The 18,792-nt window shown below is 45.1% G+C and overlaps 1 protein-coding gene across 3 annotated transcripts in view; it reads right to left on the bottom strand.

Moving 5' to 3' along the window:
- Window positions 1-18,792, bottom strand: part of SPTBN1 (spectrin beta, non-erythrocytic 1) — a 148,933-nt gene that overhangs the window by 74,131 nt on the left and 56,010 nt on the right. For all 3 annotated transcript variants that reach the window (XM_033145086.1, XM_033145088.1, XM_033145087.1), the window contains exon 2: window positions 12,369-12,520. In XM_033145086.1, the coding sequence (XP_033000977.1) occupies window positions 12,369-12,520 (152 nt within the window). The remainder of the gene's footprint in view (window positions 1-12,368; window positions 12,521-18,792) is intronic.

The following is an 18,792-nucleotide window of genomic DNA, read 5'->3' as shown; positions in this document are numbered from 1 at the left end:
GAAGGCAGGCCCTTGTCAACAAACACCTTCCAGTATGCAGAGCGCTAGAACCCAGTGGTGACCTGGTGGTCCCTCTTAAAGACTTCCAGTTCTGCAAAAATTTGCAGCACCCGCTCTCCACGGGTGCACACATACCTAGACAAAAGACTTTGTTCCCTGGCTTCCCTGAAGCTGGGTTTTAAAATACAGCGTGTACACGATGCTAGTTAAATTCAACTGGAACACCCCCATTCTTGTGTCCCTGTACTCGCATTCCTTGCAGTGGTGGGAAAGTGCTAAACAAGCAAATAAAGCTCTGCCTGCACACAGTAATGAGAACTGGGAAGATTCCAGGAAATGCTGGCTGCCAACATGCAAAACTCTTTTTAAAAAGGCCTGGTCAAAATCACAGCCACGGCTGATTGAGTGGGCTCTGTGAGAAGAGAACGTTTTACAACTTCTTTTGGGATCGTGTGTGTGTGTATGTATATATATATGAGCAAGATGGATGTTAGGAAGAAGAAATTCGTTCCAGCTAGCTCCCACGAAGGAACAAGAAAAGGAAGCACATAATCCAGTGGGGTAGTGAGAGCGAAACATTGGAGACAAGCTGCAAATTGGGCAGAAACCACATTTTAAAAGCATCTGTCAAGTCGCAGCATTAAAGGGCTCTGTGTGCAGCTCCTAAAAAAGGGAAATGGGGAAGGGGGTGAGTCAGCGAGCTAACTGCCTCCGGAACAATTGCAATTTACTACATTGCAGTTAATTGGAATTCGTGGGATTGCTTTGTGAGGAACAGCAGAGCTACAGCGCTTCCCAGAATTCATCTAGTATAATGAGTCAGGATTCTCCATAATGATACGATATTAGCAACATGCCCCCCCCACTCCTCCTCCTGATACAGATCATAAGAGGAATGAGGAACATGAGGACCAGGGGTTGAATGTGGCCCCCAGGCCTCTCTGTCTGGCCCTTGGAGCCCTCCCTGGAGGCCACACTAATCGCTTAGCCCTGCTTGCCAAGAAGGGAGTGTGGTCCTTGGAGCTCTGGCCCAAGAAACGGCTTTTCTATTCCCACTTCCTTCTCTTGACTTGCCCATCAATCCAAGCATTCAAGCCTGCCAGAAGACATATCTGGCTTATGAGCCACCAAGATACATTTTGCCTGGGTTCCTGCAATAAACCCCAGGGGAGGAATAACATTAAAACACATTATTTTCCAGGCTGGAGGGAGACTCTGGAGTCCGCCGGCAGTCCCAAAACACCACGAAAATCCCACTTATGGCAGGGGCTTCTATGAAGAGCTACATTCCATAGGTGGCAATGTGTCAGGGAATGCATGGCAATAGTGGGCGGAGCAGGAGCCAGCAGGGGGCGGAGCCAGAGCCATAAGTAGGTGGGGCCAAGATCAGAAGTGGGTGGAGACAACTCCTCCGACAAAACACCCCTTCTTTCCCTTTCTCTTCCCACCCACCTGGTGGGAGATGGCAAGACAGGCAGCTCTTGCAAGATGCCCAAACTGATCACTTGACAGATTGCTGCTCTATTGCTGCATCGATTTATGGCCCCCTTCCTCCAGTTCCTCCCCCCCACACACACACCTTGACCTCTTTCCCACGGGGCTCCCATCTGCATATGAAATTGAGCCAAGGGATGCAGGAAAGTAGACCCAAAACTGAAGGGGTTCGTTCCCCTCCCACCTACGGTGCTACGAGATTGGGGTTTGTGGCATTTTAAAGGCACTCCTAGGGACGCGGGTGGCGCTGTGTTCTAAACCACTGAGCCTAGGGATTGCCAATCAAAAGGTCGGCAGTTCAAATCCCTGCAACGGGGTGAGCTCCCACTGTTTGGTCCCAGCTCCTGCCCACCTAGCAGTTCAAAAGAACATCAAAGTGCAAGTAGATAAATAGGTACCACTCCGGCGGGAGGGTAAACGGCGTTTCCGTGCACTGCTCTGGTTTCGCCAGAAGTGGCTTCGTCATGCTGGACACATGACCCGGAAGCTGTCTGCGGACAAACGGCGGCTCCCTCGGCCTATAGAGCGAGATGAGCATCACAACCTCAGAGCGACTGGACCTAACCATCAGGAGTACCTTTACCTTTACCTTTACCTTTAAAGGCACTCCTGCTTTCAGTAGAGTTGTCCTATCTCAGAGTCTGGCTCAAAGCTGCAGGGTTTTCTTCTCCTTTTTGGGTTCTCTGGCAAAGATGTCAACTAAGGGCAAGGGTCCAGTGCCAAGGCAGAAGGCTTGAGGACATCTGCTATGTGTTATGCCCATTAAGCACCAGTCTCTGCCTTCCCCACATCCTGACGGGTCAAGATTTGCTACTAGGGTCTCTTGTCTTCCTCCACCATGTCCTACCTCCAACTCCCAGGCTTTTCCTGCTTTCAGAAGGCCAAGCAATCCCCCAGCCAATGTGACCTTGGGAGGCTGCCCTCTCGGTCATGACTTTAAGGCAACATCTCTTTTGCTTTCCGTTCAGTAGATTTAAGCGACTCACTGAAACAGCTGTGGCAAAAACCAGAAGTTTATACAGCTGTATTATGTATCTCGGGGAAACATGTGGCATAAACATTAATATTTTGCTACGCTCACCCCTTTCTGACCCCTGTGACTCTGATGTAAAAAGTTTCACTTCATCTTGCTGCAACTCACTGAAATTCTTCATTCTGGGTGCATAACGGCAAGAATCTCATCTGTTCTGATCTGCGGTGTGGGTGGGTGGGTGGGGGGAGGTTTATTGGTTTGGGGGGGTTTCCCCCCGGTATTTGTTCTTGCTTTTTATTATAAATTTTGTCTCTTTATCTTGTATTTTGATGTTGTGAACCGCCCTGAGTTCTGCAGATGAAGGGCGGTATGCAAATTAATTAATTTCTGGGATCCTCCAGAAATAGATATGGGTCTTCAACTCCCCATGACCCCAATCCCAGGGGCGGATCTACTAGGAAACTAATGAAGCTTAAGCTTCAGGGCCCATAATCGTGGAGGGGCCACAGAAGCAATTTTAGTCCCCACAAAAAAATGGGTCACACAACTCAAATTAATTATTATTATTTGTTTTTTATATATATATTTCAACAACCCCAAGGTTTTGAGAGTCAGCAGCACAGATTTTGTGCAGGCATGCCAATCTGTCATGGAACAATCCCACTGAAGAAGGTAAGAGGGGTTACCCAGACCTCGTTGGCCGTTGCTGGTTGCGAAGGAGCCCCCCTAATAGTTCAAGCTTCAGGGCCCCAAAAATGTAGGTCCCTCGCTGCCCCAGACCACTACACAGCTAGCTGCTCATGGAAAGCTCTCTTGCAAGATACAGTCTGCCAGCGAACACATGATCCAGGCCAGTTATTTTTCAGCTGGTATGAAAAGTAACTGCTGAGAAAACAAGGTTTAATTATCACTGTCAAAATAGAACCGGTGGTAATTAAGATCTGCAGATCAGAGAGCTCCTCATCCTGTTGCCGATCAGCTGGTTTGTGGAAAGAGGGAATATTGATTTTGCTCCTCCAGAATTTCATTTGCTGCCACTGGTAATAACTGTTTTTCTTTTTCTTTCTTTTTCTCTATTTAGCTTGTTGTTGTTGTTGTTGTTGTTGTTCAGTTGTTCAGTCATATCCGACTCTTCATGACCCCATGGACCAGAGCACGCCAGGCACGCCTATCCTCCACTGCCTCTCGCAGTTTGGCCAAACTCATGCCAGTCGCTTTGAGAACACTGTCCAACCATCTCATCCTCTGTCGTCCCCTTGTGCCCTCCATCTTTCCCAACATCAGGGTCTTTTCTAAGGAGTCTTCTCTTCTCATGAGGTGGCCAAAGTACTGGAGCCTCAACTTCAGGATCTGTCCTTCCAGTGAGCACTCAGAGCTGATTTCTTTAAGGATGGATAGGTTTGATCTTCTTGCAGTCCATGGGACTCTCAAGAGTCTCCTCCAGCACCAGAATTCAAAAGCATCAATTCTTTGGCGATCAGTCTTCTTTATGGCCCAGCTCTCACTTCCATACATTACTACTGGGAAAACCATAGCTTTAACTATACGGACCTTTGTCGGCAAGGTGATGTCTCTGCTTTTTAAGATGCTGTCTAGGTTTGTCATTGCTTTCCTACCCAAGAAGCAGGCGTCTTCTAATTTCGTGACTGCTGTCACCATCTGCAGTGATCATGGAACCCAAGAAAGTAAAATCTCTCACTGCCTCCATTTCTCTATTTTCTCTATTTAGCTTACACACCAACAAATCACAAAAACTGTACATTTACGTCATTTGTTACAAAGATACAAAATTATCAAAAAACACAAACTCGTATATTTTGACAATAAATCTTATTAAAGTACATCTAACTTCCCGTCATCTCCATTACCACTGGTAATAACTGTTTCTCAGCAATGTTGCATGGCAGTGGTTTGCTTTTTTTAAAAAAAGAAACAGGACTAAAAATGAGTAACTTCATAATGCTGCTCAGTGATTAACTGTGCACCCCTAGCCTTATATATTTTCCACCCTAAAAATCAGAGAAACAATATTTTTCGGAGGACTTAGCTTTTGCTACTTCAATACATTTTCATCAAGTTAATTAGGAGCCCTAATCGTCCGCCAGGAACCAGACACCAAATTGCAAACATGCGCTGGATTATGGAGAAAGCTAGAGAGTTCCAGAAAAACATCTACTTCTGCTTCATTGACTACGCAAAAGCATTTGACTGTGTCGACCACAGCAAACTATGGCAAGTTCTTAAAGAAATGGGAGTGCCGGATCACCTCATTTGTCTCCTGAGAAATCTCTATGTGGGACAAGAAGCTACAGTTAGAACTGGATATGGAACAACTGATAGGTTCAAAATTGGGAAAGGAGTACGACAAGGCTGTATATTGTCTCCCTGCTTATTTAACTTATATGCAGAATTCATCATGCGAAAGGCTGGACTGGATGAATCCCAAGCCGGAATTAAGATTGCCGGAAGAAATATCAACAACCTCAGATATGCTGATGACACAACCTTGATGGCAGAAAGTGAGGAGGAATTAAAGAACCTTTTAATGAGGGTGAAAGAGGAGAGCGCAAAATATGGTCTGAAGCTCAACATCAAAAAAACTAAGATCATGGCCACTGGTCCCATCACCTCCTGGCAAATAGAAGGGGAAGAAATGGAGGGAGGGAGAGATTTCATTTTCAGACACTATTCATACTTGGAACATCTTTCCTCAACCTGCTGTCCTCCAGAAACTGTGGACTACAGCTCCCATAATCCCCAACGATTGGCCAAGGTGGCTGGGCCTGATGGCGTTTGCGGTCCAAAACATTTGCAGGACATGAGATTGGGGGAAACAGACACAGAATCACCCTATGCAACAGAGGATAGGGTTTCTGTACTTTTAATAGTTAGGTGGGTAGAGTGAATTTTGGTAAGTACTGAATATCACTTGCAGTCCTAAGGCGCTGCAAGGTACCTGCCAAAATCCCATCTCTGACAACTGGAATCTTCGAACGTTGTTCCATGGAACATACAAGGGTTCGTTGGAAACTGTTGAGGGTTTCTTCACTAGATCAGTCACAATGGGCAGGTTTCCCTGCAGAGCAATAGGTAGTCACAGGCAAGCGCTGGCTAGGTTTTAAGACAATATCTCATTCTCTCTCTCTCTCCCCCCCCCCCACAATTCTATATACAGTACGTGAATTTGCATCCCAGAATCTTCTGCAATGTGCAGGGCTTCTGTGATGAAGCCGTCAATGTAGAAGACGGTCCCTGAAGGTTTTAAAACACACTGTTGTGTACACAGCATTGTATCTACAAGCTTGCCTGGTCACCATAGGTGATCAAGAATTCTGTTCAGGCGAGTATACATCAGAATACATTGGAGTATTCCATCCCTCCTCTGTCATCGATGTGTTCTTACACTGCTTGTGATGAAGGGGGTTTACTTCCTTCACAACCAGCATGAAAACACAGGCTACTAGACTCTAGTAACTTTCACAAACTTTTTCCCCCCTTCAAACTTTTGTCTGCAAGCTTCTGTTAATACGTAAGAGAAACTCTCTGCTCTACAACATCTGACTCCCCCTGTCTACACTCAGTGCCAACCCCAGATACTAGCTTCTGGGAATGAAGTGTTTATAAAGGGGAACTTGGATCTTTGAAGCAACCTTTGCGCAGAACAGAATCGACTGCTTTTGAGGTATGCTATGGCAGATATGCAGCATGTTAGGCCTTGACTTGGAAGGTTAAGATTCAGCTGCTCCCCCTGTCCCTGGGTTAATAACAACCTACTCCACAGGCTTACGGCAAGATACTCCCTGAAGTAAATAATAATAAACACATTTCCTCTTCCTTCAGTCTGAGGAAGTGGGACGGGGAGTTTGGACAGGGAGGAATGCAAACTGGCTTCCTTCGCTCGCTGTGTTTATGTTTGTTTAAGAATCTCAGTTATGTGCTGGGCACACATAAAGCGAGGCAACTTTAATTACTTCTAATCTTCCCCACTCTGCGCAATAAAGGGCAAAAATCACCAGAGAAGATGTGTGCATGTGAGCTGACCTTTGGGGCTTTCGGGAAAAATATAAAGGAATTATTGTTAAAGCACTAATTAACGGCCAAAAGTGTCGTTTTATATAAACGAGCCTCGTGTTGGTGTTACTGTCGGGAGGGGGGAAATCCTAAAATGTTGTTGTCTTTTCACGCTAGCTGGATTCTTTTCCCATTTCGCAAGCAGTGGGAAAATAATCCACTTCTGACTTTTTAATTATCTGGCAGATTGACCTTTAAGGACTAGCCTCTTGATTTATTTCCCCTGGGGCAAAAGTGATCCACCTTCACTTTCCTGAAACACTTTTGGATTTGGAGAACAACAAAGAAGTTGTGCAAGGAAACATGTTTTTAAAATAATACAGTGGTACCTCGCTAGACGAATGCCTCGCTAGACAAAAAACTCGCTAGACGAAAGGCATTCGCTAGCGAAAGGGTGCTTTGCAAGACGAAGTTTCCTATGGCCGCCACTCACAAAACGAAAATGTTTTGCGGGTTTTTTCCGAAAAGCCGCGCTTCCTCTGACCGTGCTTCGCAAGACGAAATTTCCGCTATACGATAGCACTCGCGGAACGAATTAATTTCGTCTTGTGATGCACCAATGTAAAGGTAAACTTTAGTGGATTTGCTAAGCAGTGGAAAGGATATCAATGTAGAAAAAATAAAATGGGGTGCATTCGTATACTCTCCTTTCACGTACCCGCATTGCCCATAAAAGCAGCAGCTCCATTCATAAAATTTTAGAGTTGGAAGAGATCCTGAGGATCATCTACATCTAGGCCAACCCCCTGCAATGCAGGAATATGCAGCTGTCCCATACGAGGATCGAACCTGAAACCTTGGCGTTATCAGCATCACGCTCTACCCAACTAAGCTAACTACTTGGACTGGGAGATCAGCCACGTTTAAGGTACCAATAACCTTGTATTTGCCTACCATATTCCATGCCGCAATATATTTGTTGGGGTCGCACAAGAGGAAGGCAGCTTACCCCAAAGATCTTTCTCTTCTCCATCTCCCCTCTGCACCCTCTCCCTCCATATCCCACATCCAAACCCCTCTTCATAGGGTCAGGAGCCATTCCTGGTCACTGGGAACTGTGCTGTATGGAGCGGCAACAGAGGTTTTTAATGTTTTAATCAGGTGAAGGGATATTGCTCGTGCTTCTATACTGCCATGTTTACTGTGTGTTTTAATATTTATGTCCCTAAAGCGCTCGCTGAATTACACGGGGACATTTCCGCGGCACGTAACGGCAATCCAATCCCTGTATCAAATAAAGAGGAGTGCAAAGTTGCGATTAGAAACTTCCCTTTCAAGATCCAGAACTTGAGAGGTAAAATAATACCTACTTATACTCTGCTGCATTTAAAAACCAGCTAAGGAGCATTAAACTGCATTCAGGTGATTCTGCAAACCATGGTTTGGGTCTCCTTCCTTTCCTCCAAGCGCAAGTGGAGGAAATCAGAAGTGACTTCTTCTCCATCATCATTATCTTCTTCCAATTTTGTGGACCGTGGAGACCATTTCACACATTTACGTTTTATTACTGTGTGCAACAATATGGACAACTGATTCTTCAGTCTCTCGGTCTCTCTCATTTTCCCTTTTGTACTTTGAGCAAACATCCTCTTCTATTTGAAGCTGCGTTTCCCCCCTCCCCGCCCTTTAATATTGTGAAATAAATGAATGGATTATTACTGTTGAATTATTATTTATTTAACACTCGAGTCACTTTTGTTACAAAAACTCAAAGCAGCTTACAACAACAAAATCATACATTTTAAAAAACCCAACAGAAAACAAAAAAAGGAAAAAACGTAAAATCCTGAAAAAGATGTGTCTTTTTCCAAGCAAACCATAGCATGTCATTGATCTGTTTTCAGTTATCTCCATTGGAGCGAGATCCCTCCATTCAATTTCAGGTGAGTCCCCCTGCCTCACCGCCTGACTGGAGTCCTATGCACAGTCTCCACTGTTCAACAGCCACCTCCCGATCCTCTGTAGAGGTTTTTGGTGGATAGAGAAGGTTGATTTTGAGAGAGGTCTTCTCTCCCTCAACTGTCACCTGGACTCACAGTTGTCCATGGAGGTGCAGGTCAATTCTGTGTCCAGGACAGCTGTCTACCAGCTCCATCTGGTACGCAGGCTGAGACCCTACCTGCCTGCAGACTGTCTCGCAAGAGTGGTGCATGCTCTGGTTATCTCCTGCTTGGACTACTGCAATGCGCTTTACATGGGGCTACCTTTGAAGGTGACCCGGAAACTACAGCTAATCCGGAATGCGGCAGCTAGACTGGTGACTGGGAATGGCCGAGACCATATAACACCAGTCTTGAAAGACCTACTTTGGCTTCCAGTATGTTTCCGAGCACAATTCAAAAGTGTTGGTGCTGACATTTAAAGCCCTAAACCAAACGTCTCCAAACTACGGCCCCCGGGCCATACTCCATTATCCGACCCGTGGTGACCCCCGCTGCCCACTCTTACCAGCGCAGCTGCCCACTTCCGGGTCAGCGGAGAACCAGAAATAGCTTGTGTGCATGCGCAAGAGGCATTTCCGGTGCACATCCAGGTCTGAGGAGGCCGTGCACATGGGCACAAGCTACTTCCAGCGTTCCGCCGACCCGGAGGTGCGCCGGAAATAGCGTGTGCACACGCGTATGGGAGCACGCTCCCCCGCCCTCCGGCCTGCTGTACGATTGGCGCTGGAGGAACCGACCCCAGGCCCGGTAAGTTTGCCAACCCTTGCCAACAGCCTCAGCCCAGTATACCTGAAGGAGCGTCTCCATCCCCATCGTTCAGCCCGGACAATGAGGTCCAGTGCTGAGGGCCTTCTGGAGGTTCCCTCACTGCAAGAAGTGAGGTTACAGGGAACCAGGCAGAGGGCCTTCTCGGTAGTGGTGCCTGCCCTGTGGAACACCCTCCCTTCAGATGTCAAGGAGATAAACTACTATCTGACTTTTTGAAGACACCTGAAGGCAGCCCTGTTTAGGGGAATTTTTACTGTCTGCTGTGTTTTTAATATTCTGTTGGGAGCTGCCCAGGCTGCCTCCATGGGAGAGATGGAAAGCAGGATTTATTCCATCAGCTTTGCTGGAAGACCAGCTCTATGGGGCTCCTTCTGCCCCCCGCCCTCGGTATGTGCTGGTATGTAAACAGGCATGTGACATGAAACAATCTCACACGTCTGCAACTTAAGGTGGAATGGAATTTCCCAGCATCACCTGGGCTCTTTTCTGTTCCAGTTGGTCATTTAAAAAAACTACTACCAAAAAATTGGTGCCAGTTGCTTGTTTCCCATGCTCTTCCCTCCATGCCCCATTTCCCTTGTGTGCCTCATGGGTTTTTTTAGCTTGTAAGCCTACACCTACAGTAGGGATTGTCTTGTTTTAATTTCTTCAAATGTACACCAATCGGGGAAACTTTTTGAGGGGCTGGGGAGCAGGGCACAAATGTCCGGAATAAATAAGGAAATAATGGCCCAACAGGAACATGTTTGTGGGTGCAGGAATGCTTAAGTGGAGTTGTCAACTGTAATTTTTATTTTTACTATTAGCATGCGCAGAGGAAAAAGAAACATAAGCAGGAGAGGTTTCAGCAAACGAGATTTAAAAGCTAATCCTGCTAACATACTTCGGAATGCATGCAATTATCTCAAGGCCTTCGCAAACCACTTTATCTAGACGTTTGTTTGCAGTGGAAGGCGTGCCAGAATGATAGCTCTTTGCACAGAGATTGCAGTAGCTGTGTTCCTTCTAAAGTCAAGGCAACCAGGCTAGGAAGCACCTATTGTGTATTATAAAAATCAAGTCTTCGGAGCCTCACACAAATACAGCCAAAGGCATGTAGTAAATATGATGGCGTTGCAACAATACTGTAAGTGAATCAGGGGGTGTTGCAGGCTGTGGAAGCTCAAAGTTTGGGAAGCGTAGTTCCCTGAGGGGAACAGGGGTCTCCTAACAACTTTTGGCACCATTAACAAACTACAATTCCCAGGATTCTTTGGGAGAAAGCCATAACTGTTAAAGCAGTGCAATAGTGCTTAAATGTATGGAGTGGGTCTGGCCCAAATGCAGCCTTTATTTATCATTCATTCTGATTTCAAAGAATCAATAGAATCAAATTGGAAGGGACCCTGAGGATCATCATTCTAGTCCAACCCCCTGCAACGCAGGAATATGCAGCTGTCCTGTGTGGGATTGTACGACAAGGAACATTCGTCCTGATTTCCTTGTGAAGAGTTTATATGTTTTCCCACTCATTATTAGTTCATTCCAACTTTTCACTACGTTTTCCCGTACTTTGCAAAAAAAAAAAATGTTGTTGTTTTTTTAAGTGGGCTTGTTGCACTAGGGCAGTGAATCTTTTTTATCCACTTCAGTTGCATGACACTAAATTTCTTGAACTCCTCCCGCAAAATAGTGATAGCAAAGGCACCACTTGTGTGCACATGAGAATACTGAAGGAGCACCACTGGAACAGACCAAGGAGTTTGATAGTCCACCAACTCATTTTTAGGAGCAACAGCCTGTCAGTCAATGAATTTGCACTTCAATACCAAGCTCACTTGTCCCCGTACCCATTTGTGGTGGTTAAGCAACTGGGGCAGACTACTTTGCTTGCCCGAGCTGGAAATCTGGATTTCTGGGCCACAGAAAATGTATCTTGAAAGGCTGGTGCCAAAAGATGTGGGTGGCGCTGTGGTCTAAACCACTGAGCCTCTTGGACTTGCCAATTGGAAGGTTGGCTGTTTGAATCCCCGCGACGGAGTGAGCTCCCATTGCTCTGTCCCAGCTTCTACCAACCTAGCAGTTCAAAAGCACGCCAGTGCAAGTAGATAAATAGGTACCGCTGTGGCAGGAAGGTAAACAGCGTTTCTGTGCGCTCTGGTTTCCGTCACGGTGTTCCGTTGTGCCAGAAGCGGTTTAGTCATGCTGGCCACATGACCCAGAAAGCTGTCTGTGGACAAATGCCATCTCCCTCGGTCTGAAAGTGAGATGAGCGCCACACCCCATAGTCGCCTTTGACTGGACTTAACCTTTGCCTTTGCCAAAAGAAGTATTTGGAAGAGTATGCCCCCAAGGCCACACAGCATTAATAATGATATCATTCTTGTTTATTATTTCACTGTTATCTAGCAGTTAACGGACAAAATGAATGACTGGACTACTTTACTGAAACTTCCACAAAGCTTGAAATGTTTTTCTAAGTGATTTTATTTCATTTTTACTAGACCTCTGGTCTAGATGACACAAGTTCACCAACCCAACTGCCGTTCATTAAGATCGGGAAGAATGTGGAACGTGCGACTCTCCAGAAGTAGTTGGACTCCAACTCCCATCATACCTGGCCTGGGATCTGGAAGGCAACAGGTCCCCCAACCTGATACCCTGTAGATGTTGTTGGACTACAACTCCCATCAGCCCCAGTGAGCACTTGCTGAGGCTCATGGGAGTTCTAGTGCCACAACCTCTGGAGGACATCGTGTTGGCAGAGGTTGTTACATGGCAAGAGTCACACACAAGATGTTTATTCAGATAATGCACTTTCCTTTCCTGTCCCAATTATCCAGAGCTAACCCTTTCTAAACTTCTTAGCTCTTCACTCCTGTTAAAATCATGGCAAGAAAAGAAAAGAAAACGAAGGGTAATTTGCACATTTCACTCACATCAACTGAAATAACACCCCCAAAAAACATGACAGGACTTTAATGTGAAATTGCCCCATGTCCACACTCGGTATATCATGAGAGGCACCCAATGCTCTCGCTTTGACTTTAGAACTAACAAACCTGCAGCAAAGTTAGACTCTTGTTACAACTGGGACGGCACAGATGCCATAAAGATTTACATTGGAAATGGGCACTTACAAGTCTCTCTCCCGAAAGAACTTCCAGCAGTTTGATAAGCATCCGTCCATCGCGAAGGTCGGCGTACAAGTCCGTGATTCTACAGGACACACGTGCCAAGTGAGAGTTAACCCACTTAGTGAAAGTTTTCTTCTGGACTGCCTCTCGTTCATCTGGTGAAAAGACGTACAAAAGAACGGCAGAGTTTAAGCAGGGATGCAATAAAAGCACATCCTGGTAAGACAGTTCTTTGAGTGCATGACATGATCACACCCCCTTCGTCCATCTAGCCCAGCAGTCTCTCCAACATTGCAGGGGTACTTCCTGGATCAGCTGGCTGGGAATTTTTAAAACTGCAAATCCCAGAGAGGACGTGGGACTGTCTACATTCAGGCTGAGCTATTGACCTGCCTTGTTTCCTAGAACCATTAAGACCACCAATGCTGTCATCCGTGTTCGCCTATGATACCCAAAGGGTCACCACAAGTACTGGTTACAGGAGTCTGTAGTTTAAGTCTTCCTTGGCCATGAGTTCCTATAAGCATAGGGAGATGCCAGACCATTGCTCTATTCAGCTCAGTGCTGTTGACACTGAATGTCTGCAGCTATCCACAGAGCCCAAGCTGTTCCCCTTATTCCCCTTATTGATTTAGCTCTTCTAATAAAAAAAAATGAAAGGGAGGGAGGATAACCTAATGCAGTGTTTCTCAAACTTGGGTCCGCAGCTATTGTTGGGCTACAAATCCCATCATCCCTAGCTAGGAGGACCAGTTGTCAGGGATGATGGGAGTTGTACTCCAGCAACAGCCTGGGAAGTTTGAGAAACACTGAAATTTTCTATGAATGGTTCTGAAGCCCCACAAGGTTTGAAGTTAATCTGGTTTTACAGAAAGCCATGGGCAAACAGAGCCCAGCTTTGACTGAGTTCTTGGGAGCACTTTCACAATTGTTTGCACGGCCAGTTGTTGGGCAACACAAAGTAGTTTTGCTGTGGCACAAGAGCAGCACTCCAGACAGGTCACCACCGGACTCCCCAGTTGACCTTGGGTTGTATTCAAAGGCGGTTCTGTCTTATTTGAAAAATACAAATCGGCTCGTGTAAAGCAGGGCACGCGATTCCCTCTTACCCACTTCCCAAAATCTGCACCTGAGGATTGTGGGATCTTTAAGGAACAGAGTAAGTTATGGCATGGAAGGCTGCAGCGGTGGTGATCAGTGAAGATAGGAGTATTCAGATTTGTAGAAACACTTTACAGCAAGGCAAAACCTCATTTGATACAACTGCCTTTAATTTTTTGTTTATCATCCCCCCCCCAAAAAAAAACCCACAGGGCAATATTTATACAGAGAATTAAAAAAAGAGCTCTGTGTCAAAGCACAGGCAATCTCATGTTTTTGCCTTTGTTAAGAGATTCTCAGGTAGCAGAGCTGGTGAAGATCCTTGATTGAGATCTTGGAGACCGACTGTCAGAGCACAGCAGTGCTTCAGCTCAGTGCAAAGCAAGATCCCGACGCCCAGAACAATCTTGGATGCATTCAAAATTAAATTGCAATGTCCTGCCCTCCCAGTCCGCCCTCACAAAAAACAACCTCAGCCTGGTGTTTTCTAAAGACCTTTTGTGATTACGTATTTTCCCTCACAATAATGGTAGCAATATAGTCTGCACAGGACACTCAAGACTTTGGGAGGGATTTGTGCTCAGAGAGGTGAATTCCCTCTATATTTTATCTATGGAGCCCACATTCTTTCCTTTCACTGCAAATAAACCTTGAGGCAGAGGTCTGGCTGTGGTGGTCAGCCTATGTCATTTATTTAATTGCTAATTTTCTATCCTTCCCTTCTTCCCAAAGGAGCCCTGGGTGGCAATCAGCAAAACAGTAACTTTTTTCAATTGAAAACATCTTTTTTTTAAAAACAAACAAACCCAAACACATATCCTCACAGCCAATCGTTTAAAGCATTTACAGAAACTATATTTCAGCCCTCAGATGGTTGTGTGAACAGGGTACCCACTTCAGGCTGGAGGGGAAGGAATGTTCCTCCACCCGATAACAAAGTGTTTTATGCACACGTAAACATGGAAGCCAGGAACACATGTTCTAGGCCGCACCTCCACCATCCATTTAAAACACAGTGATACTGTACTTTTCAGTCATGGCTTCCCCAAAGAATTCTGGGAGTTGTCGTTTGTTAAGGGTATTGACACTTATTCCCCTCACAGAGCTACAATTGTCAGCATTTCATGTGAGGAGGGACTGGTTGTTCAAGCATCCTGAGGACAGTAGCCCTGGGAAAGGAATAGGGGCCTCCGAACGACTCCCAGCACCCTTGACAAACTACAGTTCCCAGAATGCTTGGGGGGGGAGCCATGATTGTTTAAAGTGGCATCACAGGGCTTTAAATGTGTGAAATATAGCTCCAGCTTTCTATGTAAAGAAAGGAAGCTCTCTACGGTGAAGCATTCGATCAGAGAAGCCCTGACAATCCGTTTGAGGTGTGGCAGTGTTATCAGGCTTCTTGTCTGTTGCTAACCTCCAGCTTCAATACGCTACAGACCTTTGGCTCTGTGACATCACTCTGTGTGTGTGTGTGTGTGTGTGTGTGTGTGTTCAGTCTCCATTCTTGTTGCTGTTGTAACTGTTGCCTCATGATTACAAAGTACACTCAACTTTACTTCCGTTGCAACACAGGAATGCGAAACATCCAAGTGGAGCCTGGAGAGGTTTAAATGATTCGGACAAACAGAACAGGGAGCTGATCCCCTTCGCTAGAAAGCACAAACCTCATTTTAGCAAAGCAAAATACTGCAAAGCCAATACCAATGAACGAGTGGCATTGAGTTGTCCTTGTATGAGTATGGCATAATCTCACTGTTTGCTATCAGCTCTGAAAGGTTAGCAGGAATCCTTCTCACCCAATTATTTAGAACTAGCAGCAGTATGTATATAAATATTTACTCCACAGCTGATTTTTTTTTACCCTTGTCTATAACTGTTGTTGTAAGAATTTTAAGGTATTTTATTTATATAAAATAATTGTTATTAATGTACCAAAACAAATAAGGCCACATGTCTGAAAAACAGCACAGGAAGACAGGCCTCACACCATTTTGACTCCCAACTGACCAAGTATTTCTTTGTCTCAGGAACAAAGGGGGGGGGTTGCCCCTCCAGCTACTCAGCAGCCCTCTGCCTGAGTGATAATCTCTGGCATCCTGATACCTGAGTGCCAGACAAAAGGGTGTGATTAACTTGGCTGGGAAATGGGGAAATGTAAATATCTTTTGCTTCACTTGATGGGTTTTTGGTGGAGGGCAAGAGGAGGCAGGGGGCAGGATCCAGGATGCTCAGATCACTGCTAACAGACCCTCCCAATTTGTGATGTATGGAGGGGTGGTCTTGAGCTGGAGGGGGGCAATTTCAAAAGTCTATATAGGAGCTTGCGTGCCATTGTTCGAGGTCTATTTGCTTGCAAAACACCCTGCTGCAGCAGTTTTCTAATAAAGGGCTATCACCTTGCTTTGGGAGATTCTGTATTGTCTCTATTTGTTCTTAGGTGCTCTTGACAGGAGGGGAGCCCTGCTGAGGCTCTCCCTTGGGTTCGTGGACTCCCTTCTGAGGCCGAGCCTAATTTTTATTACACTGTCTTGGATATGAAATCGTTTCAAAATATGCAATAGTTCAATATATGTTTTTATTGCTGAAGATCATGTTGTTAAATTGCTTTGAGGTGTCTCACAGGAAGTAATTCATAAATGGAATGGAATGGAAATTTTGAAAAAATCTCCTGAGTAGTGGGCACAGTTATGCAGGTGTCCTGTGTTCAATGGGCCAGTAGGAACATCATCATCATCATCATCATCACCCCCCACCCATCTGGCTGGGTTTCCCCAGTCACTCTGGGCAGCTTACAGCATATATAAAAACAGTAAAATATCAAGCATTAAAAAGAACTCCACTGGTTGCTGTCCTCCACCATCCATGAGGAAATGCAGTAAGGCAATAGAGACTCACAACAGGATAGAGAACTCTTCTTTATGCCTTCCAAAACATGGATAAATTGCCACGGAAATGTTGCCTGGAGTTCCGGCAAACAGTATTTTGCAGGAAGAAGTTGAGTCAATACCAGAATTTTGAGTTTTCACATTTATAGTGGATTATAGTGTTCTGTCACCCCTCGTGTAAGAAATCCGCTTTTTAAGGGGGGGGAATTAAAAATGACTTTTTGTAGTTTGAAGAAGTTTCAGGCAAAAGCACTGAGAAGCGTGGGATGAGCAAATGACTATCAGGAAGAATTAGACATATTACCTAAGCAAAGCAGGATGAGTGCACAAACAAATCAAAACAAATGTTCAGTGAAGACTGGATATAATCTAGCTAAACTTTGTGAAAGCAAATTTGGATGAATACTCAATAAAAAAAGTCATCTGGAGAGTCTCTAAATGAATAGTGCCTTAAGAATGTCATTTATTTCCCAATTTCCTCTGCAGAATATTAAATGCATGTTTTTTTTCTTTAACTCAGCCATTTCCCCCGTTATTTTACTTCCCCTAATTTCACATTTCCATGTTTTTAGGCAAGACATGAAAAACTGTCCCTGCTCAGGGACTGTCTGCAGGCTTCCCTGAAGTAAAACATGCAACGCAGGGAAGAGGAGTCCCAGCTGTGTTCACGGAAAAGTTCTCCGGCTCACCCAGAAAATACGGAGAATCTCCCCGGCTGCTGTGTACACACTGGGCATGTTCCAAATACGCAGGCTAACCCACATCGCAGGGGCATCGTCGGGCCATGACAGCATTGTGCAGGCCGACCTTCGCTGAGCGGATTTCAAGAAGGTTGTGTCTGTTTTTGCCGTGGAGTGGAAACAGCAGCTGGCCGTTTCTGTTTGAGAGTTTCACAACCACCGAAAAGTCTCTCTGTAGTCTCTCGCCACTTTCAAGCACATAAATCGAACGGACAATTTCCCCTACCAAACCACTGAGGTTTGAAAATGCAACAAGGATGATGTACGGGGTCTTGATGGATTTATTGAACGAAAAGACTTTGTTCCTGTACTTAAGAGTGGACGCCAGGCCAAGTCAGCTCCTAATACTGGCAAAATAAATTATTGAACTATGCTGGACAAATCAGTTAACTTGAAACACAAGAAAGAAAGAAAGGGGACTTTTGGGGGGAAGGGTGGGGAGGAGGAATGTTTGATGCATATCTTTTGAGCTTTGTGTATAGTGTTTTACATTAGTATAAGTTTAAATGTCACTTGTAATAAGATGAAGGTTTAAAATTGGGTTATTTCTTAATAATTATATTAATTATTATTATAAGGTTTTAAGGACACGCGTGAATGAGTACTAAACAATGGAACAAAGAGGGGGAGTGGAGGGAAGTCAAGCAAAAATTATGGTTAAAAATTGGTTTATGGTGTTTTTGTTATTTTTGGAAAATTTATAAAATGTTATCAAAAGGGGGGGAAAGGGGGGGAAATGCAACAAGGATAACTAAACAGTCACATGCCTTCTTGGAGGGCTGAAGAATAGTTTATTGAAATGCATTCTTTCTAAAAGCAAACACAGAGCTCTGAGAACGTTTGGTGCAACTCTGCAAAGCTCTGCTGCACCTAAGGAGGGATTTTCCTCCCTTCCTCATTCCAATAACTAGGTGGACATCTCAGCTTGACAATTCCATGAAAGGTACAATGGACGTGTCTTCATCACCTGCTTTACAGAGGCTGGTCTTCTACCTGAAGGGCCATCAGAGAACAGTTCTCTAACCATCCAAAAAGGTAATACAGTCCAAGTCCCATTTAAAGATAAAGAACTCTAAAAAAGAGAGCAGAACCCTAAAAAAGAGAGCAAAAGGGGCTTTGTGGTTGACCATCAAGATTTAGCCTGGACAGCAGATTGAGCTAAGGGCGCTGACCTCACAGAACTACAATTCCCAGGACTACAGTTCCCAAGGTTCCCTGCGGCTGTTGAAGTAGCCCAAGAGTGCTTTAAATGGAAGATGTTGGGGATGCAACCCAAGTGGGTCGCCAGATAAGGGAAATCCAATTTCCTCCAACTGCTGCAAGAGATCAGCCCCACAAAAGCAAGTCAGAGAACCACAGAAGTTTTTCTTGGGGAATTATAGGGACAGAACTACCTAAAATGTACAGAAGGTTATTCATGGATCCTACTACAGCGGCTGGAATGCTACTCGCCCCAAAATGCAAAGAAGCAGAAGTCCCAGCAAAGGAAGAATGGATACAAAAGCTTATGGAATACGCAGAAATGGCGAAACTTACCGGAAGAATAAGAAATCCAGATAACAAACTTTTTTTAAATAAAAGAATGGAAATGGAATATTTACAGAGAAATTGTAAACAGATTAGAACAGTGGTGGCGAACCTATGGCACGCGTGCCAGAGCTGGCACGCAGAGCCCTCACTGCTGGCACGCGCACCATCGGC

The sequence above is a fragment of the Lacerta agilis genome, chromosome 3 (genome assembly GCF_009819535.1).
Source record: "Lacerta agilis isolate rLacAgi1 chromosome 3, rLacAgi1.pri, whole genome shotgun sequence".
NCBI lineage: Eukaryota > Metazoa > Chordata > Lepidosauria > Squamata > Lacertidae > Lacerta > Lacerta agilis.
This window is presented reverse-complemented; position numbering and strand designations above follow the sequence as displayed.